Source organism: Thamnophis elegans, chromosome 12, assembly GCF_009769535.1.
Source record: "Thamnophis elegans isolate rThaEle1 chromosome 12, rThaEle1.pri, whole genome shotgun sequence".
NCBI classification, from domain to species: domain Eukaryota; kingdom Metazoa; phylum Chordata; class Lepidosauria; order Squamata; family Colubridae; genus Thamnophis; species Thamnophis elegans.
The window spans coordinates 55,998,697-56,023,817 of record NC_045552.1 but is presented as its reverse complement, the minus strand read 5'-3'; the positions used below and the strand labels follow the sequence as shown (position 1 = coordinate 56,023,817).

At 47.4% G+C, this 25,121-nt stretch overlaps 1 protein-coding gene across 1 annotated transcript in view; it reads right to left on the bottom strand.

Annotated features, from left to right (window-relative positions):
• The window catches only part of DOCK11 (dedicator of cytokinesis 11), a 91,394-nt gene that overhangs the window by 4,300 nt on the left and 61,973 nt on the right, over nucleotides 1-25,121 (bottom strand). The window contains exons 41-48 of the mRNA XM_032227837.1: nucleotides 23,286-23,468; nucleotides 20,635-20,748; nucleotides 19,019-19,234; nucleotides 17,235-17,292; nucleotides 7,437-7,543; nucleotides 5,825-5,947; nucleotides 4,056-4,169; nucleotides 1,278-1,424 (exon numbers count right to left, since the gene is read on the bottom strand). Coding sequence (XP_032083728.1) covers nucleotides 1,278-1,424; nucleotides 4,056-4,169; nucleotides 5,825-5,947; nucleotides 7,437-7,543; nucleotides 17,235-17,292; nucleotides 19,019-19,234; nucleotides 20,635-20,748; nucleotides 23,286-23,468 — 1,062 coding nt within the window. The remainder of the gene's footprint in view (nucleotides 1-1,277; nucleotides 1,425-4,055; nucleotides 4,170-5,824; nucleotides 5,948-7,436; nucleotides 7,544-17,234; nucleotides 17,293-19,018; nucleotides 19,235-20,634; nucleotides 20,749-23,285; nucleotides 23,469-25,121) is intronic.

Here is a 25,121-nt window from a genome sequence, read left to right as displayed (position 1 = left end):
CAGAACATTGCGTGTGTTGAAGTTGTTTTAACGCAAACCAAAGATGACTTTAAAAAACAAGTTTACATCATATTCTTATGCATGCCAGTGCTGTGTGTGAGGTAATTTAAGGTGGTTCTGACAAGTGTCGTCAGCATCTTCATATCCGGTCACATGGGCGGCAAGCCACTCCCATCCGGTCACATGGGTGGCAACCCACTCCCATCCGGTCACATGGGTGGTAAGCCACTCCCATCCGGTCACATGGGTGGCAACCCACTCCCATCCGGTCACATGGGTGGCAACCCATTCCCATCCGGTCACATGGGTGGCAAGCCACTCCCATCCAGTCACATGGGTGGCAAGCCACTCCCACAAAGGAGGCCACACCCACAGAGTAGGTTCGAACAATTTTTGAAACCCACCACTGGTCTGAATGGAGCCAAATGAAGATCAACACAGTTTGGATATTCAGAGACCTCCAGCCAAGAGGCCTACTTTTCAGGATCCCAAGTCTACTTGGGAACCTCTGGAGATGATGACAACTGGGAGGAGGTTCTCCACCATGACCCTGCAGCAAGGAAGGGTGTATAATGGGGCACCGCAAAGGTCCCCCCACTTGTCTCTTTGACTCTACGGGCACCCCAAAGCTCAGCAGCATCTTCTGAGCAAAGAGGACCTTTTATGGATGACCTTCTAAGCCAGGGGTCGGCAACCTTAAACACTCAAAGAGCTGCAAAGGTCCTAACCGGAAGTCCCCCATTCAATTCTGGAGACGACCGGAAGTCCGGTTCCCCCACCATAGAGTCTCCGCCTAGTGCAGTGTACTTTTTCCCCTGATGACTGGAAGCCCGGTTCCTTTACCATAGAGTCTCCTCCTAGCGGGGCATCCTTTTTCCTCTACCTGTCCTAACCGAAAGCCCTATCAATTGTGGAGCCGACCGGCGACAGGGAGCTGCAGCAGAGGGATGAAAGAGCCACATGCGGCTCCAGAGCCACAGATGGCTAACCCCTGTTCTAAGCCAACCGGTTTTCCCAACAAATCTCTTAGATCGGGACTAGCCAGGTTGCCATTTCACTTTGAACCGGGCATGAATAAATTAGAGCTCAGAAGCCCTGGGTTGGAAGTGTCACCTGAGGCCACATGAGGCCATCTAGTCCAACCCCTTGCTCAGGATAGGAGCCCTAATTAACCCTCCCAGGCCAACGGCTCTCCAGATTCTCTTTGAGTATATGTACCAAGGACACCTCTCGCGATTGGGGTTCTACTGGGCCAGAATCGTTGCTTTCAACGTTACCTTGTTGGAATCCTGGATGATTTTGACATTCTCGGCTCCAAATTTCTCTCCGTAAAGTTTCAGCAGCCGGAAGGATATTTCCGAGAGGCCAGTTAACTTGGGCTCCTTGTAGATGTACTCTTTCCCGTCTTCTTCTTCAAAGAAAGCCTGCAATGATCCAAACAGCTGGTTTTGAGAAAGGATTTCGGGGGGAGGAGGCGCGAGAACGGCTCACTTCCACGGGGACTCATCAGGAGCTTTCGAAGGAGTCTCGTGCTCAGCTCCCCTTGCTACGTCTGTTCTGTTTTTACTGCCTTCTTTTAAGAGCAGGGCCAGCTGTTTGTTTTATGGGAGATGGTTTTACCTTGCTTCGATACATGTTGCTGGAGGAAGACCAGCATAAAGAAAGGAAACCGTTAAAAAATGAATCATTAGGGATACAAATCACTAGAGAATATACAGTAGAATGACAGAGCTGGAAGGGGCCTTGGAGGTCTTCTAGTCCAACCTGCGGCTCAGGCAGAAAACGCTATACTGTTTCAGAGAAATGATTGTCCAGTCTCTTCTTAAAAACTTGAAAGGAAGGGAAAGGAAAGGAAAGGAGGAAAAAGGAGATGAAAGGAGATGGAGAGGAGAGGGAGGGAGAGGGGGACGGGAAGGGAAAGGAAAGGGGGAAAAAGGAGATGAAAGAAGATGGAGAGGAGAGGGAGGGAGAGCGGGACGGGAAGGGAAGGGAAAGGAAAAAAGGAGATGAAAGGAGATGAAAAGAGATGGAGAGGAGAGGAAAAGGGGACGGGAAGGGAAGGGAAAGGAAAGGGGAAAAAAGGAGATGAAAGAAGATGGAGAGGAAAGGAGAGGGAGGGAGAGGGGGAAGGGAAGGGAAGGGAAGGGAAAGAAAGGAAAGAAAGGAAAGGAAAGGAAAGGAAAGGAAAGGAAAGGAAAGAAAGAAAGAAAGAAAGAAAGAAAGAAAGAAAGAAAGAAAAAAGTAAATATAAAGGGAACTAAAGTAAAATTAGTATTAAGAGTAAGTACAGGCCATATATTAAGACCAACAAAACACAAGATATCCTCAAGGGAGAAGGGGCCCTCAGAATAAAATATTGATCAAAGATGCCTCTCAAGAAAATCAACATTTTTGTCTCTCTTGAACACTTAGAAGATGAGAAACAGCTGGGAAAGTAGGAGACACACAGAAATTGCCAGGAAGCCGGAGAATTGGAATGTCCTAACCTCAAGGGAAATGGATTGAAGGCTGAAGAATTACGTCTGGTCCAACGTCATTTCTAATTACGAAACGTTAATAATATCCAAGGAGGCTGAGAATGTAGAGCAGGGGTCTCCAACCTTGGCAACTTTAAGACTTGTGGACTTCGATTCCAAGAATCCCCCAGCCAGCCAGGCCTGCTAACATCCCATGTTAGGAGGCACCCTAACCACTAACAGTCTTAAAGCCCCCAAGTTTGAACCCCCCCTGATGTAGAGTTTTGAGGGTCCATTGGTGCCACAAAAGATCAAGACTTGACAACTTCTCGAAAGTCTGGGTAAACCTCTCCTAGAGAGAGCCCAAAAGGAAAACCTCAGGCCAATGTTTTTCCAGCTTGAGAACTTGCTGAAGTCTTGTGGACTTCGGCTCCCAGAATTCCCCAGCCAGCAGGAATCCTGGGAGTTGAAGTCCACATTTCTCAACGGTGCCACAATTTGAAAAGCACTGCCTTAGAGCAGTGGTGGGCTCCTAATTTTTTAACAACTGGTTTTTGGCTGGATGGATGTGGCTGTGTGGATCATGTGACTGATGGGCATGGCCAGCTTTACATCACTTGTGTGGATGGTACCTGGGAGGGGGAAATCCAGGGGTCTCCGGTGGGGGGGCGGGCGGAAGGAAAGAAGGATCCAACATATGTGTGTGTGTGTGTGTATGAGAGAGAGAGAGAGAGAGAGGGAGGGAGGGAGGGAGGGAGGGGTGGGGGGAAGACTACGTCAAGCTAGACTGGGAAAGCTGGCTGCAAGAGGAAGAGAAGCTGGGTAAACTGTCTTTTGGCCATTTTGGGGGCCATTTTCAGGCTGTTTTGGGGACCATTTTTCCACCTGAAAACGGCCCAAAAACTGACATGGTTTTTTGGCATTTTTCAGGCTGTTTTGTGGCTGATTTTGGCCAGAAAAATGGGCAGAAAATGGTCCAAAAGTGGGTGGGGCGGGGCCAGCCAGTGGTCCAATTTGCCGGTTCTCCAAACCATGCAGAATCGGAACAACCGGTTCAGGTGAACTGGTCCGAATCGGCAGCAGCCAACCTCTGCCTTAAACAGACCCCCCAACAAAGAAAACAGAGCTGATTGAGCCACTCGTTTGAGACAGTTGCTCCAGAGAAAGCTCCCAGCTTACATCCAAGGTAAAGATGGCTTCCAGGAATGACAGATGATGCTAGAGGACGGAGGGGGAGGAAAGCGAAATTAAGCGATGCCAGAAAAATGCCCTCGGAGGAGCAATAGGCAAAGCGGTACCTGGATAAAGGTGGCAAGGAAGTGGATGCCAACGGAAGCGAATTGAAGGAGATACCAAGGCACAGAAGAAAGGCTACTTTAAGGCAAGACTCCACAGTGGTTTTTGACTCTCTGTGCCAGAGGTGGGTTCTTACCGGTTCGCACCGGTTCGTTAGAACCGGTTCGTCAACTCTACCAAACTGGTTAGAAGAGGTTTCACCAGTGGACCCGGAAAGCAGGCCACACCTACAGAAGAGGTTCCAAAATTTTTTGAAACCCACCACTGCTCTGTGCCCATCACCCCAGCAATCCCTGGTCTCACCTGTCCGTAGAATGCGACTCGGAAGTAGGTGCCCAGGAGCCTCCTTTTGCTCTGCATCACTTCCAGGATTTTACTGTACGCGCCGTGGAGTGTTCGGTACACCTGCGTCAGTTTCTGTAATGGGCAGAGGGAATAACCCTGAGGAACAGGAGGAAGAGCGGCGAGCAAGGCCACAGCCAGATAAAAGAAAATCGAGCCTGGAGCAAAAAAGAGTAACCCGAGGAAGCATCTCAGACCTGCCCCCACCATCGGCAAGGCTACCTAGTTTGGTAATGAAAAGTCATGCAAGAAAACAAGAACCAAGGAGTCCTCATTTCAACCCTGAGCTACAAAGATTCGCCTTGATTGAGACCTGCCCTCGTTCTTTTTTTTTTCCCGATAGAAAATTTTATTTTCCATTTTCATAGCATATAATCACATGTATACTATTACATAGTCAATATCATGTTGTATTATTAAGTAATTACATCAATTCATCTTACCATCAACTGCCAAAGGGAAAAAAAAACAGTTATTGGCTCTTCTGCTCTCCATACACCATATTTATACCTTATACGACACTTTCTTCCCCCTCTCTCCTCCCCCTTTCTACATCCTTTCCTCCCTCCATCATTTTCTACTCTACTTCCCCTTCCTTTCTCCTTCTCCTCTCTCCCCTTACCACTCCTCCTTATACACCTCATCTTCCCCCTTCCCCCTCTCTCCTATCCCTCTCTTCCTATCTTTCTTCTCTCCTCTGCTTCCAACTCTTCTACATCCTGTCTTCCCTCCATCATTTTCTACTCTACTTCCCCTTCCTTTCTCCTTCTCCTCTCTCCCCTTACCACTCCTCCTTATACACCTTATCTTCCCCCTTCACCCCCTCTCCTATCCCTCTCTTTCTTTCTTCTCTCCTCTGCTTCCGACTCTTCTACATCTTGTCTTCCCTCCATCATTTTCTACTCTACTTCCCCTTCCTTTCTCCTTCTCCTCTCTCCCCTTACCACTCCTCCTTATACAAATCATCTTCCCCCTTCCCCCTCTCTCCTGTCCCTCTCTTCCTATTTTCTACTCTCCTCTACTTCCAACTCTTCTACATCCTGTCTTCCCTCCATCATTTTCTACTCTACTTCCCCTTCCTTTCTCCTTCTCCTCTCTCCCCTTACCACTCCTCCTTATACACCTCATCTTCCCCCTTCACCCTCTCTCCTATCCCTCTCTTCCTATCTTCCTTCTCTCCTCTGCTTCCCACTCTTCCTCTAATTCACTCGGTGCATTTCAGCTTCTGAGCAAACTCCCTTTTGTGTTGATGGTATTTATAATTCCATTTCGATATACATAAAAAAGAAAAGATAGCAGTATACATGTACAATCATAATACCTTAAAGTCCAACACCCCTCCTCCAACTTAGTAAACTCCGCTCCCTCCCACCCTCGAGACCTGCCCTCGTTCTTGTGAAGACAAAGGCCAAGAGGGGCGGGGGGGGGGGAGCACATTCAAGGTTACAAAATTGTGTTATCCTAATCTTATAAAAGTAGGATTGGCCTGCATGACTTGGGTTTTCTGCTCCGGTCTACCTTAAAAGGCTGGCAGTTTCTGAAAATGAAAAGAAGGCCGGAATGTTTTGGGGGAGCTGGAGGAGACACCCCCCCCTGCTGCCCCCGTGCCTGTCTTCCTTTGAGCTTCTTCCGGTGTCTCTGGATCTGTGCTGCCAAATCTTCCCTTGCTAGCTAATTTGGTTTTTGGCTCTTTCTCCCGGCAAGACGCAGCAGAAGTTTCGATTGGCTACCTCGAACTCGCGCCGCTTCTCATAGATGGGGATCATCATCTTCGCCACCTCGGCAATGACCTCGTATCGCTCCGCTTTCCACAAGCCGTCGACACATTGCTCCAGCAGCTCCACCAGCACCTCCTGTGAGTGGCACGGGGGGAAAAAAGTGGTTCACGAGAGTGCAGTTGGGTCTGGAAGCTGAGGCACCAGGCTAGAGAGCAGAAGATTGTAAGTTCTGGTCCTGCCTTGGCCACAAAAGCCATCTGGGTGGCTTTGGGCCAGTCACCAGGAGACTTGGAGTTCTAGTCCCGCAGTGGAGTCCCCATCATGGGTGCCAAGGTGCAGAAGGCTGTCACAAACAGGCGAAGCGACACATGTGAGAAGCAGTTGCAGGGGTTGGGAGGGAAGGAAGGAAGGAAGGAAGGAAGGAGAAGGAAGCTAATAGAGAAAGAAGGAAGGAAGGAAAATAAAGAAGGAAAAGATGGAAGGAAGGAGGGAAGGAAGCTGATAGAGAAAGAAGGAAGGAAGGAAGGAAGGAAGGAAAGAAGGAAGGGAGAAGGAAGCTGATAGAGAAAGAAGGAAGGAAAAGATGGAAGGAAGGGAGGGAGGAAGGAGAGAAGGAAGCTGATAGAGAAAGAAGGAAGGAAAAGATGGAAGGAAGGAAGGGAGGGAGGATAGGAAGGAGACAGAGAAGGAAGCTGATAGAGAAAGAAGGAAGGAAAAGAAGGAAGGAAGGAAGGAAGGAAGGAAAGAAGGAAGGAAGGAGAGAAGGAAGCTGATAGAGAAAGAAGAAAGGAAGGAAAAGATGGAAGGAAGGAAGGAAGGAAGGAGAAGGAAGCTAATAGAGAAAGAAGGAAGGAAGGAAAATAAGGAAGGAAAAGATGGAAGGAAGGAGGGAAGGAAGCTGATAGAGAAAGAAGGAAGGAAAAGAAGGAAGGAAGGAAAGAAAGAAGGAAGGAAGGAGAGAAGGAAGCTGATAGAGAAAGAAGAAAGGAAGGAAAAGATGGAATGAAGGAAGGGAGGGAGGGAGGAGAGAAGGAAGCTGATAGAGAAGGAAGAAAGGAAGGAAAAGATGGAAGAAAGGGAGGGAGGGAGGATAGGAAGGAAACAGAGAAGGAAGTTGATAGAGAAAAAAGGAAGGAAAAGATGGAAAGAAGGAAAGAAGGAAGGAAGGAAGGAAGGAAGGAAAGAAAGAAAGAAAGAAAGGTAGTGGAGAGCCTTCCCTTTAGGATCTGCCAGAGTGGCTCTTGATCTTTTATCTCCTCTGTAGACACCTTGAACCACCTGGGCTGGGCAATCCTTGAATTTGCTAAAGAAAAGCTGGTTAGGTTGAGCCCTTTCACCATATTTGTTTACTTATTAAAATTCTGGCTCAGGGCTTTCCCAGCTGCTCAGCGTGGCTTATCACAATGGGAAAATATTCGGGGAGTCAGGCCTTTGCTTGAATAATGAGTCTGGAGAGATGCAGAAGACCTCAAGACAAAGATTGATTTTTCCACTCCCAAAGGGAATGAAGAAGAAGGTTCCCATTTTCTGAGCCCGCCTCATCCTGACATGGTTTGGCAGAATCCCAGCTCTCTCAGGGTCACGCTTCTGACATCTACTCTGGCCCTTCAGTAGCTGCCCTTACCTCGGTGTAATGAACATCCATCATCCCTGCATCTTCCTTCATCGCACCTTCTTCGTCAATGTTGGGTGTGATTTTCCTGAAAGATGAGCACCCAGCAGGGAATAACTCTACAGAGGGAAGCCAAGAAAGAGAGAGACGGCCTTGAGAGATCAGTTGGGAGGGTTGAAACGGCTACACAACTTTCATTTTTAATCCCTGACATATTGAACCACTTCATGTCTCTCACGCAATCTTATTCCTTGGGACAGAACCCACAGCAAGGGTTTTTTTTTCTACATTCCAAAGCTGAGTTCTAGCCCTTATTAGGATGGGAAAATACCCCGTAAAACGAGGAATAGGCATCACCCTCAGGTTTTTGGAGACCAGGTTCTAAAGCCACAGGCAGGCGGTACCCCAACCGCGTGGCATGACAAAACCGCGCTCGACTAAAGCGCGCCCGATTAAACCGCGTCGCTGACGTCATCAACAGGGCGACAACAGCGAGCGCGGAGAAAGAAGGGCGCTTTAAATAGCGCTTTGAAAGCAAGCCGATTCAAGTTAAGGTAAGGTTTAGGGTTAGCTTTAGGGTTAGGTTAAGGGTTAGGGTTAGGGTTAGGGTTAGGGTTAGGTTAAGTGTTAGGGTTAGGTTTAGGGTTAGGTTAAGGGTTAGGATTAGGTTTAGCGTTAGGTTAAGGGTTAGGTTTAGGGTTAGGTTTAGGGTTAGGTTAAGGGTTAGGTTTAGGGTTAGGTTTAGGGTTAGGTTAAGGGTTAGGTTTAGGGTTAGGTTTAGGGTTAGGTTTAGGGTTAGGTTTAGGGTTAGGTTAAGGGTTAGGTTTAGGGTTAGGTTTAGGGTTAGGTTAAGGGTTAGGTTTAGGGTTAGGTTTAGGGTTAGGTTAAGGGTTAGGTTTAGGGTTAGGTTAAGGGTTAGGTTTAGGGTTAGGTTTAGGGTTAGGTTAAGGGTTAGGTTAAGGGTTAGGTTTAGGGTTAGGTTTAGGGTTAGGTTAAGGGTTAGGTTTAGGGTTAGGTTTAGGGTTAGGTTAAGGGTTAGGTTTAGGGTTAGGTTAAGGGTTAGGTTTAGGGTTAGGTTTAGGGTTAGGTTTAGGGTTAGGTTAAGGGTTAGGTTTAGGGTTAGGTTTAGGGTTAGGTTAAGGGTTAGGTTTAGGGTTAGGTTTAGGGTTAGGTTTAGGGTTAGGTTTAGGGTTAGGTTAGGGTTAGGTTAGGGTTAGGTTAGGGTTAGGTTTAGGGTTAGGTTAGGGTTAGGTTTAGGGTTAGGTTTAGGGTTAGGTTTAGGGTTAGGTTTAGGGTTAGGTTTAGGGTTAGGTTTAGGGTTAGGTTTAGGGTTAGGTTAAGGGTTAGGTTTAGGGTTAGGTTAAGGGTTAGGTTTAGGGTTAGGTTTAGGGTTAGGTTAAGGGTTAGGTTTAGGGTTAGGTTAAGGGTTAGGTTTAGGGTTAGGTTTAGGATTAGGTTTAGGGTTAGGTTAAGGGTTAGGTTTAGGGTTAGGTTTAGGGTTAGGTTTAGGATTAGGTTAAGGGTTAGGTTTAGGGTTAGGTTTAGGGTTAGGTTTAGGGTTAGGTTTAGGGTTAGGTTTAGGGTTAGGTTAAGGGTTAGGTTTAGGGTTAGGTTAAGGGTTAGGTTTAGGGTTAGGTTTAGGGTTAGGTTAGGGTTAGGTTTAGGGTTAGGTTTAGGGTTAGGTTAGGGTTAGGTTTAGGGTTAGGTTAAGGGTTAGGTTAGGTTTAGGGTTAGGTTAAGGGTTAGGTTAGGGTTAGGTTAGGGTTAGGTTAGGTTAGGTTAGGGTTAGGTTTAGGGTTAGGTTAAGGGTTAGGTTTAGGGTTAGGTTTAGGGTTAGGTTAAGGGTTAGGTTTAGGGTTAGGTTTAGGGTTAGGTTAAGGGTTAGGTTTAGGGTTAGGTTTAGGGTTAGGTTAAGGGTTAGGTTTAGGGTTAGGTTTAGGGTTAGGTTTAGGGTTAGGTTAAGGGTTAGGTTTAGGGTTAGGTTAAGGGTTAGGTTTAGGGTTAGGTTTAGGGTTAGGTTAAGGGTTAGGTTTAGGGTTAGGTTTAGGGTTAGGTTAAGGGTTAGGTTTAGGGTTAGGTTTAGGGTTAGGTTTAGGGTTAGGTTAAGGGTTAGGTTTAGGGTTAGGTTTAGGGTTAGGTTAAGGGTTAGGTTTAGGGTTAGGTTTAGGATTAGGTTTAGGGGGGTTAGGTTTAGGGGTTAATTTTAGGTTTAGCGTTTACAGCGTGCTTTTTTCTCCGTGCTGTTGTCGCTCTGTGATGACGTCAGCTACGCATTTTCGTCGAGCGCCCTTTAGTCGAACGCGGTTTTGGGGTGGAACCCCCCCAACCGAAGGGCGGGTTAAGCTTGGGTTGAGCTTCCTTCAGCTTTTGCCTCTTGAATTTCAGCAAGTAGGTTCCCCTTTTGAGGGAACCGTAATGTGCTTGCATTTTTTTCTGAGGTGGACAGGCCTCCCAGCTCAAGAGGACAGCCTGAGGCTTGGGCGAGTGTCTGCAGAAGCAGAACAGGGGAGGAGGAGGAAGAGAGAAGGGAGGAGGAGAGCCTAAAGCTCATCTCCATCTCTTGAACCTCCATGGAGATGATCTCCAGTTGATAGACAGCCAGCCTTGCCTCAGGTTGACAGCCCAGTTCAAAGCTCCCACTTCCTGAGAAAATACGCTGAGGTTCAAGAATTCCCAGGCTAATGACTGGTGCATTCAGGAACCTGAACTCCAACCTGATAGTTCGATGCAATCGGATTTCAGCTTATTCAAAAGCTTGTAGGAAGGCAGGAAAATAAACACATTAAAAAAAATATGAAGGATGACTGGAGGGTGAAAAATCTGGATTTCTCTGAACAGAATGAAGCTCCGTTGAAACGAAGCCAGCTCTGATTTTCTAAGAAGTGGCTCGGAGCTCTCTTATCCCCCATCAACCAAAACTTGCTCTCATGGTTAAGCTGTCCTTGGAAATCAATCTGAATGCAGCAGAGCAACCGACCACAAACCGCAGCTGGATTTTAGTTCCCTTTTTTTTTAGCTCAGCTCTGTGACAAGTTGGGCCAGGTCAGCTGATACCAACAAATTCCCACTTCTTGGTTTTAAAAATAAACAGAAAAGATATGAGCAACATGTTCTGGCCGAGGCTTCCCGAGAGCCGGAAGCAAACTCCTGGTCCCAACAAAAAACCCTTTTATTTTTATTAATTTGCTGTGAATTCTGCTCATTCCCATCCAGCAAAGTCTTTCAAGGGAGGATTTATAGTCACAGACCTTATCTGGCTTGGAGAGCTGCCAGGCCGATATCTGCAAAACCTGGCAAGGAGCCTCAGAGAGTCACGAACCAATGAAGCGAACTAATTGTCTCCTGCAAGCTCCACTCCCCTTTTGCTCCTCTTTTATTTCATCTGGGAGGGGCCATTCATTGTCCACCTGTGGCTTTACTCCCAAGTCGACCCTTGTTCCTTAGCTGTTCCCTTTGTCTGGCAACTGTGCATGCGCACACTGGGAACAGGCTCCAGCTGTTCTTCTGCCTCACTGATAAGCAGCTGATAACTGGCATACGGCTCCCTCTCTGCCTCCGACGCAGAGCCCTCGTCTGAGCCTTCCCCAGATTCCAGGAGCGGCCCATGTTTCTCCCCAACCCTCCTCACTGTCCAAATCTTCTGCCAGCTCTTCTGGCTGCTGTCGGGCCACAAGACAACATTCCCAAAAGTGAAATCCCAAGCAAGCAGTTGGAACAGCCGAATGAATCTTGTAGCACGTTTACATTTCAGTGGTTTCTCTCGTTCCTTCGGTCCATAACCTGTGACGCCCGCCCTGAGTCCCCAAAATGTATCGGAATTGTAACTCCAGGTATCCCCATTCAGCCAGTGACTCTACGGACTGGGAATTCTGGTTGCCGAAGAATTTCTGAAGAACCACTGCCAAGATCATAAGAATTTTTGTTTCCTCCTGGCCTCGGGCTACTCTCTGTTGATAAATTCATGGGTGCAATTAAATGGTTTCCTACGCACTCTGCCCAAGTCCCTGCTTCCAAGCTATCCAACAAGTTTATCTGGGAGGAAAAAACCCTGCAGAGGGAAACACATCCACTCAACATAAAAATGAGTGAGTCCACAACAGAGTCAGAATTCCCAGGCGGAGAGCAAAAGAGCAAAAGGAACCTGTGCCAGCCTCCGCTTCCTGATTCGTCTGGGGAGAAATTTCTTGGAAGCCCTACTGGGAGGGGCTGGTCTTTCCTGGTTAGCCTTGACTTGGCTTTCCCGGTTGAGGTTAAGCTTCTAGCAGGCTTTCCATGTATACAGGAAGCTCTCACCGTTTCTTTAGGGACGGTTCAAAGTTTGTTTTTGTTGGTTGCGAAGTCGTGTTTGACCCGTCGTGACCCCATGGACAATGTTTCTCCAGACCTTCCTGCCCTCTACCAATCCCCGGAGTCCATTTAAGCTCACGCCGGCTAATTCGGGGACTCCGTCCAGCCACCTCCTTCTCTGCCGTCCCCTTCTTCTTCTTTTGCCTTCCATCATTCCCAGCATGAGGCTCTTCTCCAGGGAGTCCTTCCTTCTCATTAGGTAGCCAAAGTACTTGAGATGATAGATAGATAGATAGATAGATAGATAGATAGATAGATAGATAGGTAGGTAGGTAGGTAGGTAGGTAGGTAGGTAGGTAGGTAGGTAGAAAGATAGATAGATGTTGTGAGTTGCAAAGTCGTGTCTGACCCATCATGACCCCATGGACAATGTTTCTCCAGACCTTCCTGCCCTCTACCAATCCCCGGAGTCCATTTAAGCTCACGCCGGCTGATTCGGGGACTCCGTCCAGCCACCTCCTTCTCTGCCGTCCCCTTCTTCTTCTTTTGCCCTCCATCATTCCCAGTTCTTCTCCAGGGAGTCCTTCCTTCTCATTAGGTAGCCAAAGTACTTGAGATAGATAGATAAGTTTGTAAGTAAGTTTGTAAGTTTAATTTTATTTATAGGCCGCCCAATCCCGAAGGACTCCGGGCGGCTTACAGAAGGGAAAAGAGAGAAATAAAAGAAAATAAAAATAAAATAAAACAAGTTAAAACGACACAGATACATTCATTTCAGTCGGGGCTGGACCTCAACAATGAGGTCAACAGCCCCAGGCCTGCTGGAAAAGCCAGGTCTTGACAGCTTTTCTGAAGGCCATGAGAGTGGGTGAGGTCCAGATTTCTGGGGGTAATTCGTTCCAAAGGGTCGGGGCAGCCACAGAGAAGGCTCTCCTCTGGGGATCCGCCAGCCGACATTGTCTGGCTGACAGCAGCTGAAGGAGGCCAACCCTGTGGGATCTCACCAGCCGTTGGGAGGGATGTGGCAGTGGGCGGTCTCGCAGGTATGCTGGTCCTAAGCCATGTAGGGCTTTAAAGGTAATAACCAACACCTTGAATTGCGTCCGGAGACCAATGGGTAGCCAGTGCAGCTCGCAGAGGACAGGTGTAACATGGGTGTACCTAGGTACACCCAATATCGCTCGCGCGGCTGCATTCTGGACTAGTTGCAGTCATAGATAGATAGATAGATAGATAGATAGATAGATAGATAGATAGATAGATGTTGTGAGTTGCAAAGTCGTGTCTGACCCATCGTGACCCCATGGACAACGTTCCTCCAGGCCTTCCTGTCCTCTACCAACCCCCAGAGTCCATTGAAGCTCACGCCGGCTGCTTCGGTGACTCCATCCAGCCACCTCCTTCTCTGCAGTCTCCTTCTTCTTCTTTTGCCTTCCATCATTCCCAGCATGAGGCTCTTCTCCAGGGAGTCCTTCCTTCTCATTAGGTAGCCAACGTACTTGAGATAGATAGATAGATAGATAGATAGATAGATAGATAGATGGATGTTGTGAGTTGCAAAGTCGTGTCTGACCCATCGTGACCCCATGGACAACGTTCCTCCAGGCCTTCCTGTCCTCCACCATCCCCCGGGGTCCATTTAAGCTCATGCCGGCTGCTTCGGTGACGCCATCCAGCCACCTCCTTCTCTCTCGTCCCCTTCTTCTTTTGCCTTCCATCGTTCCCAGAGAGCGATTGTAGAAGAAGATGTAATTATACCTGTCAAAGGCTCGTATGTAGAGGTCTCCTCAGCAATAAAGGATATTAAAGAATAACTGCCCTCCTTGTAAGCAGGAAAACTTAGTGAATAAATTGCAAAGGGGCCCTTTCAGGCTATAGAAGTTCCAGTTCGGGTTTTCTGTTGCTAAGCAACATTTGAAACCAACATCCAATATTCTACCGGATCCCCAGTCTGAGATCCATCCTGGATCTTACATCTTTCTGGATTCCTGGACCTTGGTTTCTCGACAGGTTTCTAATCTCTGTAATTCTGCTTTTCGGCTCAGCTGGCAAGTCTTTTTATGAGCCTTCATACGAGGCTCTGATCAAAACTGAGTTGTGTGTCGACCCATCTTGAACTATTCAGCCTCTCCAGTCAATTGGGGACTTTTCAATCTATTGTAAGATTTATGGAAAGTTTGGTACCATTTTTGAGGAATAATGTGCACTTGTAAATGTGAAAAGCATTACGTGCCTGAGAAGGAACTACAGAGCAATTTAACTCTGATTCCAGGGGCGGGGAGGGGGGAAGCATTTGAAGGATGTTGGGTTTTTTGCTTCTGTTGTAATTGTTGTTTTTGTTGTTAGTTGCGAAATTGTGTCCCACCCATCGTGACCCCCAGGCCTTCCTGTCCTCTAGCATCTTCTGGAGTCCATTTAAGCTCACACCTACTGCTTCGGTGACTCCACCCAGCCACCTCCTTCTCTGCCGTCCCCTTCTTCTTCTTTTGCCCTCCATCGTTCCCAGCATGAGGCTCTTCTCCAGGGAGTCCTTCTTCCTTCTCATTAGGTGGCCAAAGTACTTGAGTTTCCTCTTCAGGACCTGGCCTTCTAAAGAGCAGTCAGGGTTGATCTCCTCTAGGACTGACCGGTTGGATGCCTTGCAGTCCAAGGAACTCGCAAGATAGATAGATGATAGATAGATGATAGATAGAGAGATAGATGATAGATAGATGATAGATAGATAGATAGATAGATAGATAGATAGATAGATAGATAGATGATAGATAGATAGAAGATTGTTGTTGTTAGTCGACCCATCGTGACCCCCATTGACAACGTTCCTCCAGGCCTTCCTGTCCTCTACCATCCTCTGGAGTCCATTGAAGCTCACGCTGACTGCTTGGGTGACTCCATCCAGCCACCTCCTTCTCTGCCGTCCCCTTCTTCTTCTTTTGCCCTCCATCGTTCCCAGCATGAGGCTCTTGTCCAAGGAGTCCTTCCTTCTCCTTAGGTGGCCAAAGTACTTGAGTTTCCTCTTCAGGACCTGGCCTTCTAAAGAGCAGCCAGGGTTGATCTCCTTTAGGACTGACCGGTTGGATGGCCTTGCAGTCCAAGGGACTCACAGGAATCTTCTCCAGCACCAGAGTTCAGAGGCCTCCATCCTTTGGCGCTCAACCTTCCTTATGGTCCAACCTTCACAGCCATCCATTGAAACTGGGAAAACTACAGCCTTGACTAGACGCACTTTTGTTGGCAGGGTGATGTCTCTGCTTTTTAGGACGCTGTCTAGATTTGCCATCCTTGTCCTCCCCAGGAGCAAGCCTCTTTTAATTTCTTGGCCGCCGTCCCCATCTGCGGTGATCTTGGAGCTGTTCAAAGTTACAACAGCACTAAAAAAAGTGATTTAGGACTGCTTTTCACACCTCGGACCCTAGCATCGTCCCATGGTCACGTGATCAAAATCCAGAAGCTTGGCAACTGGCATGTACTTATGACAGTTTCAGTGTCCTGAAGGGTCACACAATCCTCTTTTGTACCCTTCTGGCAAAGAAAGTTGGCGAGGAAACCTGATTGACTTAACAGCCGTTTTACTAGCTTAACGGTTGCGGTGATTCGCTTAACAACCCTGGCAAGAAAGGTTGCAAAATGTGGAAAAACCACGGTCTTGTTGAAATGTTGGCCTCAATAGTAGTTGTAAAATTGGAAAAACAAGAATAGCAGTTAGCAATAGCAGTTAGACTTATATACCGCTTCATAGGGCTTTCAGCCCTCTCTAAGCGCTTTACAGAGTCAGCATATCGCCCCCAACAACAATCCGGGTCCTCATTTTACCCACCTCGGAAGGATGGAAGGCTGAGTCAACCCTGAGCCGGTGAGATTTGAACAGCCGAACTGCAGAACTGCAGTCAGCTGAGGTAGCCTGCAGTGCTGCACTCTAACCACTGCGCCACCTCGGCTCTTACAAGAAAGTACCATCACAGGAGGAAACTATTCGGAAAATAATGGAATGTGCCGAAATGAGCAAGCTTACATTTGAAATTAGAGAATGAGAGGATGAGCAATATTATAAAGTATGGGACTTGTTTTACCAATGGTTAGATAAAAAAACCTGGGAATGAAACTGTTTACTTCTGTAGTAATAGAAAGTTATAGTTATTGTTATGAAGTTTTTTTTCCTCCTTGTTATGATATAGAGCACTACTCACATGATATATAAAGGACAATAATGATTTTAATGTATAAGAGTGGGATGATTTGAATACTTTGGTATAATTGTATGTAGTGACCATTTTATATTAGAAAGATCTTTGCATATTAAACAGATCAATGATGATGTAAGGAACAATTGATATATACATGAATTGAAATACTTAACCACTATATGGATTAATAATAATGGAAAACTATTCTTGGAATTCTGGATGATTGGTGACATTATGGTCAATTGAAAATATGAATGTATATTGTAAATTAATGGGAATTCTTTGTTCTAATCTTCGCTTTTTCTCCTTAGAGATAGGTGACACTATAATACTTTAAAGACATTGTTATTTGATAGATAATTATGAATTCAAGGAAATAAGGATTGTTACAAATGAAAGAATATTAATGGTCATCTGAACACATAATGCTCAATGACAGCGACAGTGAAACATTCAGTTATGTTTGACGTAAACCAGTGATGTTAATCCTAAACTTAAGAATTGATGCACAAAAACTTGTAACCAAACGACATGCTTGATGAAACGGAGGAAAGTTGTTCCTTGTTCTTCTCTTGCTTTGTTTTGTGGTGTGACTCAGCAGATGTCTGCTGTGAGTCTTTTCGGGATCAAGATTCATTATGCAGCTGGGGGGGGGGTTAGAGGCAAGTTTGGAGATAAAAAGACGGATGCTGCCACGCCCTAGTCGCTGGAGTCAACGTTCCTTCGTGTGTTCCGTGTTTGGTAAAACATTGCTTGATTATTAGTCGTGATTTATGATTGTTACACTTGGATAAGTGCCTTGGTGTTTCATGTAAACCTGATCCGTGGAGACGGTGGAAGAAGTGCAGCGTTTGTAAGAGTTTTTGTTTTGCATTCTTGTCGGAGACTTGTATTTATGTTATTTTTGGGCTCGAAGCCAGTTTGAACTGAGAACTGATAAAGAAAGACTTCCTTTTCAGTTGCCTGCCTGCGTTTGTTAACGAGAACAGTTTTGTATGTGTTGTTTTGTTTAAAAATAATAAAAATATATTTTTTAAAAATAGTAGTTGTAAGTAGTTGGAGTAGTTATAAGTTGCAGGAGTTGCAAGGATTAACTGTACACAGGTCGGGTGCTTGGACTACCCAGGGTGCCCGAAACACAGACCTAAATTAACTTGGGTTAGCTACCCAGCTTGCAGCACCAGCCTGCCATGGGCCCATCTCTGCCTTCAGGAGCCAAAACGAGACATTTCCCATCAGAGAAGCTTCGCGGAATAGGAAGGAAGACTTTCAAAACAAGTTCTGTGCTTCCCCCACAGTTCCCTTCCCTCCCGGTCCTTTCCCCACATCAACAACTCACTTTTTCTGTGAAGAAATTCTGCCACTAAGGCTGCAACGTGAACGTAGCACATGGCTGCCTGTGAAAGGAAAGTTGAGCAAAAGGTGAGACTTCCTGGGAGGGGTCCAAGGGCCTGGCGTTGGCCAAGGTCGTTACAAGAATACAACAGCACAGAGTTGGAAGGGACCTTGGAGGTCTTCTAGTCCAACCCCCTGCCTAGGCAGGAAACCCTACACCGTTTCAGACAAATGGCTATCCAACATTGTTGAGGTGTCAGCCCCGATTAGGATGAATGCATGTGTTTTGTGAATTTTAAACTGTCTTTTTCTTATTTTCCTTTTCTTTCTCCTCTTTCTTCTTTTGTAAGCCGCCCGGAGTCCTTTGGGATTGGGCGGCATATAAATTTTAATAATAAATAAATAAATAATAAACATCTTCTTAAAGACTTCCAGTGTTGGGGCATTCACAACTTCTGGAGGCAAGTTGTTCCACTGATTAATTGTTCTAACTGTCAGGAAATTTTTCTAAGTTGCTTCTCTCCTTGATTAGTTCCCACCCATTGCTTCTTGTTCTACCCTCAGGTGCTTTGGAGGATAGTTTGACTGCCTCTTCTTTGTGGCAGCCTCTGAGATATTGGAACACTGCTATCATGTCTCCCCTAGTCCTTCTTTTCATTAAACTAGACATGCCCAGTTCCTGCAACCGTTCCTCATATTTTTGAGCCTCCAGTCCCCTAATCATCTTGTTGCTCTTCTCTGCACTCTTAGAATAGCATAGCATAGAATAGAATAGAATAACAGAGTTGGAAGGGACATTGGAGGTCTTCTAGCCCAACCCCCTGCCTAGGCAGGAAACCCTACACTGTTTCAGATCAATGGCTATCCAACATCTCCTTAAAAACTTCCAATGTTGGGGCATTCACAACTTCTGGAGGCAAGTTGTTCCACTGATTAATTGTTCTAACTGTCAGGAAATTTATCCTCAGTTCTAAGTTGCTTCTGTCCTTGATGAGTTCCCACCCATTGCTCCTTGTTCTACCCTCAGGTGCCTTGGAGGATAGTTTGACTGCCTCTTCTTTGTGATAGCCCCTGAGGTATTGGAAGACTGCTATCGTGTCTCCCCTAGTCCTTCTTTTCATTAGACATGCCCAGTTCCTGCAACCGTTCCTCATATTTTTGAGCCTCCAGTCCCCTAATCCTCTTTGTTGCTCTTCTCTACACTCTTTCTAGAGTCTCCACATCTTTTCTACATTGTGGCGACCAAAACTGGACGCCGTATTCCAAGTGTGGCCTCATCAAGGCATTATAAAGTGGTTTTAACACTTCATGTGATCTTGATTCTCTCCCTCTGTTGATGCAGCCTAGAACTGTGTTGGCTTTTTTGGCAGCTGCTGCACACGGCTGGCTCCTATTTAAATGGTTGTCCACTAGGACTCCAAGACCCCACTCACAGTTACTACTGTTAGCAATAGCAGTTAGACTTCTATACCGTTTCATAGGGCTTTCAGCCCTCTCTAAGCGGTTTTACAGACTCAGCATATCGCCCCCAACAACAATCCAGGTCCTCATTTTACCCACCTCGGAAGGATGGAAGGCTGAGTCAACCCTGAGCCGGTGAGATTTGAACAGCCGAACTGCAGAACTGCAGTCAGCTGAAGTAGCCTGCAGTGCTGCATTTAACCACTGTTGAGGAAGGTACCACCTATACTGTACCTGTGCATTTCGTTTCTCTTGCCTAAATGTAGAACCTGACTCTTTTCACCATTGAATTTCATTTTATCAGATAACGCCCAATGTTCAAGTTACCTCTGAGAAATCCCCATTTTTGACGTGGATCTTGGCCATGCTGTCCAGCCAGGTCTTCCGCAGCTCCGGAGTGCTGGCATAAGACTTGGCCAAGCTGAAGTGCAGGTCAACCAACATCTCAGGGTCCTTCTCGTGTTCTTTCATCTGGGCAGTGGCCATTAGCACCGTGCGGATCCTCTTGGTCAGATCCTTGACTTCGGAAGGGAATGTGGTTGCCTGTCATAGAAGAGAACATCCCTCTTAAAGGCCTTGGGAGAAGGCCCTTCAAGCTCCCTTTCTTCAAGGTCTACCTTCTCCAGTCTGTTCCTCCAGCAGTTGAACCAGAGAGGAAGGACAACTGGGGGAAGAGGAGGCCAAAGAACTCTTTCCAATGAGCCCTGGTTGGGGTGGGCCTTTCTCCTTCCCCCATGGGGTCTTTTGACAGATCTACTAATGAGCTCATCCCAAAAACCATCCTGGATAACTCCAGAAGATGCTGGCCAAGCCAGAAAGCACATAAAATGCAGAAGAAGAGAGGGAGGAGGAAGGCCACAAGGGCAGATTCCCTGGTGACAGTCAGGTTGGAAGCCACCTCTGAAGTCTGGCTGTGGCTGCTGGAGCTCCACAGAAGATGCTGTCAAACGGCAACTTCTAATGCTACCCAAGAAGAAAATCATGGCACAGGAGACTGAGAAGTAACCATGGTGGACGTAAAGAATACATTTCTGACTGCAGGAGATCCCTGAAGATTCCTCCATGTTGAGGCTTCCAAGCAGGGCAAGGAAATTTTCCTCCTCTGACGGCTGAGGTCAGTGGCACCATGAAGCAGATCCCGAAGTGCAAACTTAGGGAAAGGGGCCAGTGGATCTCACAAAATCTTTCATACCTGGAGCCATCACCTGCTCCCTCCGCCACCCCTTTTGAGCCGCAAGGAAGTGGGGAGATGTTGCAGCTCACATTCCCAGAACCCCAGGTGGAATTTGGTTGTGTATTCCTCACTTTGCGTCTCAAAGTTGCAATCCAACATGAGCTTTTGCACTGACGGCCTCTCGGCTACCCTGCCTTCGGTTTATCAATATAATCCCCCAGCTCCCTTGACAGGTTTCAGTTCCTGGAACAAGTCCTTCCAGGTCCTCCTTCCGGCCTGAGCTCTTAGCAGGGAGGGTACCACAACTCACTTCCACTGAGTCTTGCAGTTTTCCGGGAACTGCTGAGTGAAAAGATTCATGTGTGGCTGGCCATGCCCCCTCAGAACCAATGAGCCCTTGCAACGAAGCCTCTTCTTTCTCGCACGGAAGCAAGTGGGGCCTTCAACCCACTGGTGAAATCTAACCCTCGCCCACTCACCGGTTCTGTGGGCATGGCTTGGTGGTGGTGGTGTCATGTGACTGGGATGGGCGTGGCCAGCTTTTTTCCCCACTTTCGGCTATTTTTTTTAGATTTTGAAAGCATTTTAAAGCTGAGCCGCACAATCCTTGGAAGCTTTTTTTTTAAACTACCAGTTCGCAGAACCAGAGACAATTGTTCCTACCAGTTCAGCCGAACCAGGCCGAACAGGGAGGATTTCACCCCTACTTCAACTGTCGGGTGCTTTTCATCAGGGGCCGAAAAAGTTTCTTCTGCTAAACCAAACCTACCTTCACTGGCCGGTCGCTGTTGGCAAAATTATTGATAATTGAGAGCGATTCCTGGAAACGTGAGCTGCCACTGAGAGCCACGTCAGCTATCAACTGGCTCACTGCAATAATGATCTAGCAGAGAAACAGAGACATTTTTTCAGAGTTAAGGAAGTGCCAAGCTGACTAACTGGGCTCTGGAAATCCACAGGTTTCCAGTTGACCCGTACGGGAACGGCTTTGGATATCAAACCTCCCAGGACCCTCAATATTGGTCTGCTGATTGCATCATCCCACAAACAGCCTCCGATGGAAATCAGACAATCTACATCCCAAGAAAACATAAACTGAGATTTGAAAGAGACACCTACAACAACAGAGAAAGAAAGGGAGAGAGGAGGAGAGAATGAGAGGAATAGGGGGGAAAGAAGAAAGAGGTAAGGAGAGGAGGAAGGAAGGGAGAGAAAGAGAAGGAGAGAGGGTAGGAAGGGGAAGAGGAAGAGTAGGAGTAGGGGAGAGGTAAGGGAAGAAGGAAGGGGAAGGAGAGGAGGAAGGGAGAAGGAGAGAGGGTAGGATGGGGAAGAGTAGGAGTAGGGGAGAGGTAAGGGAAGAAGGAAGGGGATGGAGAGGAGGAAGGAAGTAGAGAAGGGAGGGATGGAGAAAAGAAAGGGAAAACAAGGAGGTGTTACAACAGGAGGAAGAGATGGTAAATAAAGCAACCCAAACTGTATATTACAACCTATTAAATGAAATAACAAATGTATAAGAATGAGAAATGTAAAGATGAATAAGCATTATGTGAATGTATACTTAAAATGGTATGTAAGCAAATTAAAAAAATTAAAAAAATTGGAAATCAGAGGATCTGATTGGGTTTTGATTCTACGGGAGCTGAACCTCTGGAAAGAACCATTCTTTATCCCAAGGAGGGGGGGGGGGTCTCCCTTGCTTGGGAATCTCTCTGTCTTGAGTCGCTGTTCTGAGCTGAACCTGCATTTAGTAAGCGCACCCCAAATACGGGCTTGGTGAAAACCGGCCGTTAGGTTTGGTCCCAGAGAAGAGATGGGAAATTCCCACGGACCCATGGCCTTTCCTCCTTGATCCAAGCCACCAGCTTCCTTGCCCCTGAATCACCAATGTGTTGTCAAGGGAGGCCTGAAATGAGACAACTGATACAGCCCTCAACTCTGGAGAAACACCAGGGTGAATTCAGAACCCGAGCAAATTTCTCAGATCTAGGTCATCGTTGAAGATCTCTTCAACAAACAGGAGCCACCTTTCTCAAGAGGATGCAATTTGGGTGAGGTCATAAGACACCCGGGAAATAGAAATAGGGTTGGCCAACTTCCCTTCTTCTTCATTTCAAAAGGTAGCGTGCAATCTGGTGTGTTTTCCCACCCAAAGCGGTGGGTGGGGGGAAACCCATGTACCGCAGGCTTTTAAAGAGGCTGCAAATTGGGTTCAGATGACTAAATTCAGCCCCGGGATCTTCTCCTGCATTGTAACGGCATGTGAGAAGGACCTTGGGAGAGATGCTGCCTAGAGAACGGTCCAGTGGTGGGTTCCTGGAGGTATGGCCCAGGACCCGACAATTGCGCGATAGACATATGCGCGCCGACAAAATAGCGCCAATATAAACACGACGTCAAAATCGGACCCACAAATTTGCGACGACAAAATCGCGATGACAAAAGCGCGATGACAAGCACAATACAATCGAAAAAATTTTAGGTTTAGGGTTATAACGTACGTATACGCGTCCCACTATGTTAAAGGCTACAGTTTGTTGATGACACGATTTTGTCGTCACGCATTTGTCGTCACGCTATTGTTGAAAATCAATTAGCGATTTTGACGGCGCTCATTTGTCCGTCGCGGTTTTGTTGGCACGCATATGTCTATCGTGTATTTGTCGATGAACTGTATGGCCATACTGGTAGTAGCCGGGAGAAGCGGCTACTGTATCGGTACAGTGGCTCATTTGGCCCACCCGGGTTCATGGCCGTTGAATAATGCGACCGGCCCATTGAGCAAGCACGCACAGCGTGCAGCGCCTGCGAAACTTCTGCCTGGCCCTGTGCGCAGCGTACTGGTTGCGTTGGCATCCAAAACCCACCACTGGAATGGTCAGATAAGAGACAGCGTAGCCCATGGCTGCACAACGGGTGGGGAAGAAACTCAATAGAGACCCTCCCTAGTTTCTCATGCTGTATAGGAGGCAGGAGGAGGTCATGTACTTTCAGACTTGCAAGATTCTGTTACTGAGTTTTACGAGAAAGTAGAGTTTGCTCAACTGGTTGTGTTTCCTGTCTGGTCTACTAGGTGAGGCTGATATCTGCTAACAAAACTTCTGCTTTTCTTCTTCCTCGCTATTTTAACCTTCCTCACGTCACAAGGGCACATCTCCCAGGAAGTTGCAGGTAACACATCCAGCATCTCTTCAACTAACTATCCATACAAACTGACCTGATATTTATGAAATCTTTAAGGCGGCAAGAGACAACGTTTCCCACTTTCCTTCTCTGTGCAAAGGTTCAGGGACGAAGGGGGGAATATTTTAAGCGCCCCTCTCCAGAGTGAGGAAGGAAATCGTGAGGAAAACGGCGGCCAAGAGAGCCAGCGAAGGTCTCGTGGTTTTTTTGCAAACTCCTCTTCTTCCCCTTTTCACTGACCTGGAGGTGAGTCCTTAAGAAGGTCTTCCGTTTGGTGAACTCGAAGTTGTTCCTCATGAGGAGGTAGAGGAGGGCCGAGGCCTCACTCCGCGTGGAGCTGAGCTTGGAGGTGCAACACTTCAGGACCTCGTAGCAGAAGGCGGAACACATGGTCACTCTCCCTTTGAAGAAGGCTGCTGGGAACTGGAGGAGCAAAAGGAGGAGAAGGAATTGCCACTTGGGGAAGAGGAGACCCTGGACCATCTCGGAAGGACCTCTCCTTCGCAGCCTCCTCTTCAGGCCTGCCTCAGTTACCACCTTCTTGCCATCATGCAAAATGAGGCCTAGAGCAGTGATGGCTAACCCTTTTTGGCTCCTGCGCCAAAAGCGAGGGGAGTGCAGGAGGATCGTGTGCGGGCATGCCACACCCGTAATGCTATGTGCGCAACCAGCGCCCCCCTGCTTTTGGCATGGCTTCTTTGCACTCCCCAGGCTCCAGAGGCCCTCTGGAGGCTACAGGAGCTTCCCTGAATCCTCTGGAGGGCGAAAAACGGACCTATGGGGAATCCAGAAGTTCAGGAATGGTGACTTCCGTTTTTTCTGTAGGGCCGTTTTTCGACCTCCGGAGGCTTCAGGAGGCTTCCTTGAAGGCTCCGGAGGGTGAAAAACGGCCCTATGAGCAAATGGGAAGTCCGTTCCTAAACTTCTGGTTTGCTTGTAGGGCCGTTTTTTTGTGGTTTTTCAGCCTCAAAAGAAGGCCGAAGTCAGCTGGCCAGTGCGCAGATGTGCACTGGAGCTGACAGAACAATGCCTCGTGTGCCCTAAACAAATGGCTCCATGTATTGCCTGTGGCACGCGTGCCATAGGTTTGCCATCATGGGCCTAGAGGGTTCACCGACAAAAGGGCGAACGACAAAACCGCGCCCAACTAAATCACGGTGACAAAACCGCGTGTTCTAAAGCGCTCCAACGAATGAGCGCTGAATCGTGCCGACAACAGCGCGGTGACAGAAGCGCGCTGTAAAACTAAACCTAACCCTAAACCTAACGCTAATCCTAACTCTAAACGTAATGCTAACGCTAACCCTAAACGTAACGCTAAACCTAATCCTAAACCTAACCCTTACCTTAAGTTAAATCGGCTTTCTGTCGCCGCGCTGTTGTAAAGCGCCCTTCTGTCTCCGCGCTGTTGCGCCGCGCTGTTGTCGGCGCGCTGATGATGTCGCAGTTTTAGCGACGCGGTTTAGTCGGGCGCGGTTTTGTCGTTCGCCCTTTTGTCGGGTCACGGGCCTAGAGACCCCTAAGAAGCTTCAAGTTTGCAGGATCCAATCTGGGTGGGCCACCTGAACCAGAGTTTTGGTCTTCTGAGCTTCCGTACTTGTACCGGAGCCCATCCTGAGGGAACTTAGATGGGAATCTGCTACAGAGAAGTTCCCCAAGGATAGGCTCCAACACAAGTCCAAAATCTCAGAAAAATACTAAATCTTTGGTCCCGGTGGCCGACCCAGATTGGATCCTGCAATATTATCTTGGGACACGTAGACGGGCCTTCGTTCGTGAGCTTCAGGCTTCACTAAACTGACAGAATTAAGTGTGAAAAACGGTCAGAAGTCGCTTTTTTCACTGCCATGATCTCTGAATGGTCACTAACCTCAGGCCTGCAGCCATCTTTTCTTTTGGATCTCTGGCCTGCCACACTTTCTATTATTCTACTATGCCTTTTCTATCGTGGGAAAACGGGAAGGGGGATTGTACAGAGTTAGATGCTATGTAGCCATAACAACATTCTTTCCAGAAAACCAAGGTCATCCTTTGTCTCTGCACCTCTGCACCTGACCGGAACTGGATGGGTGGAAG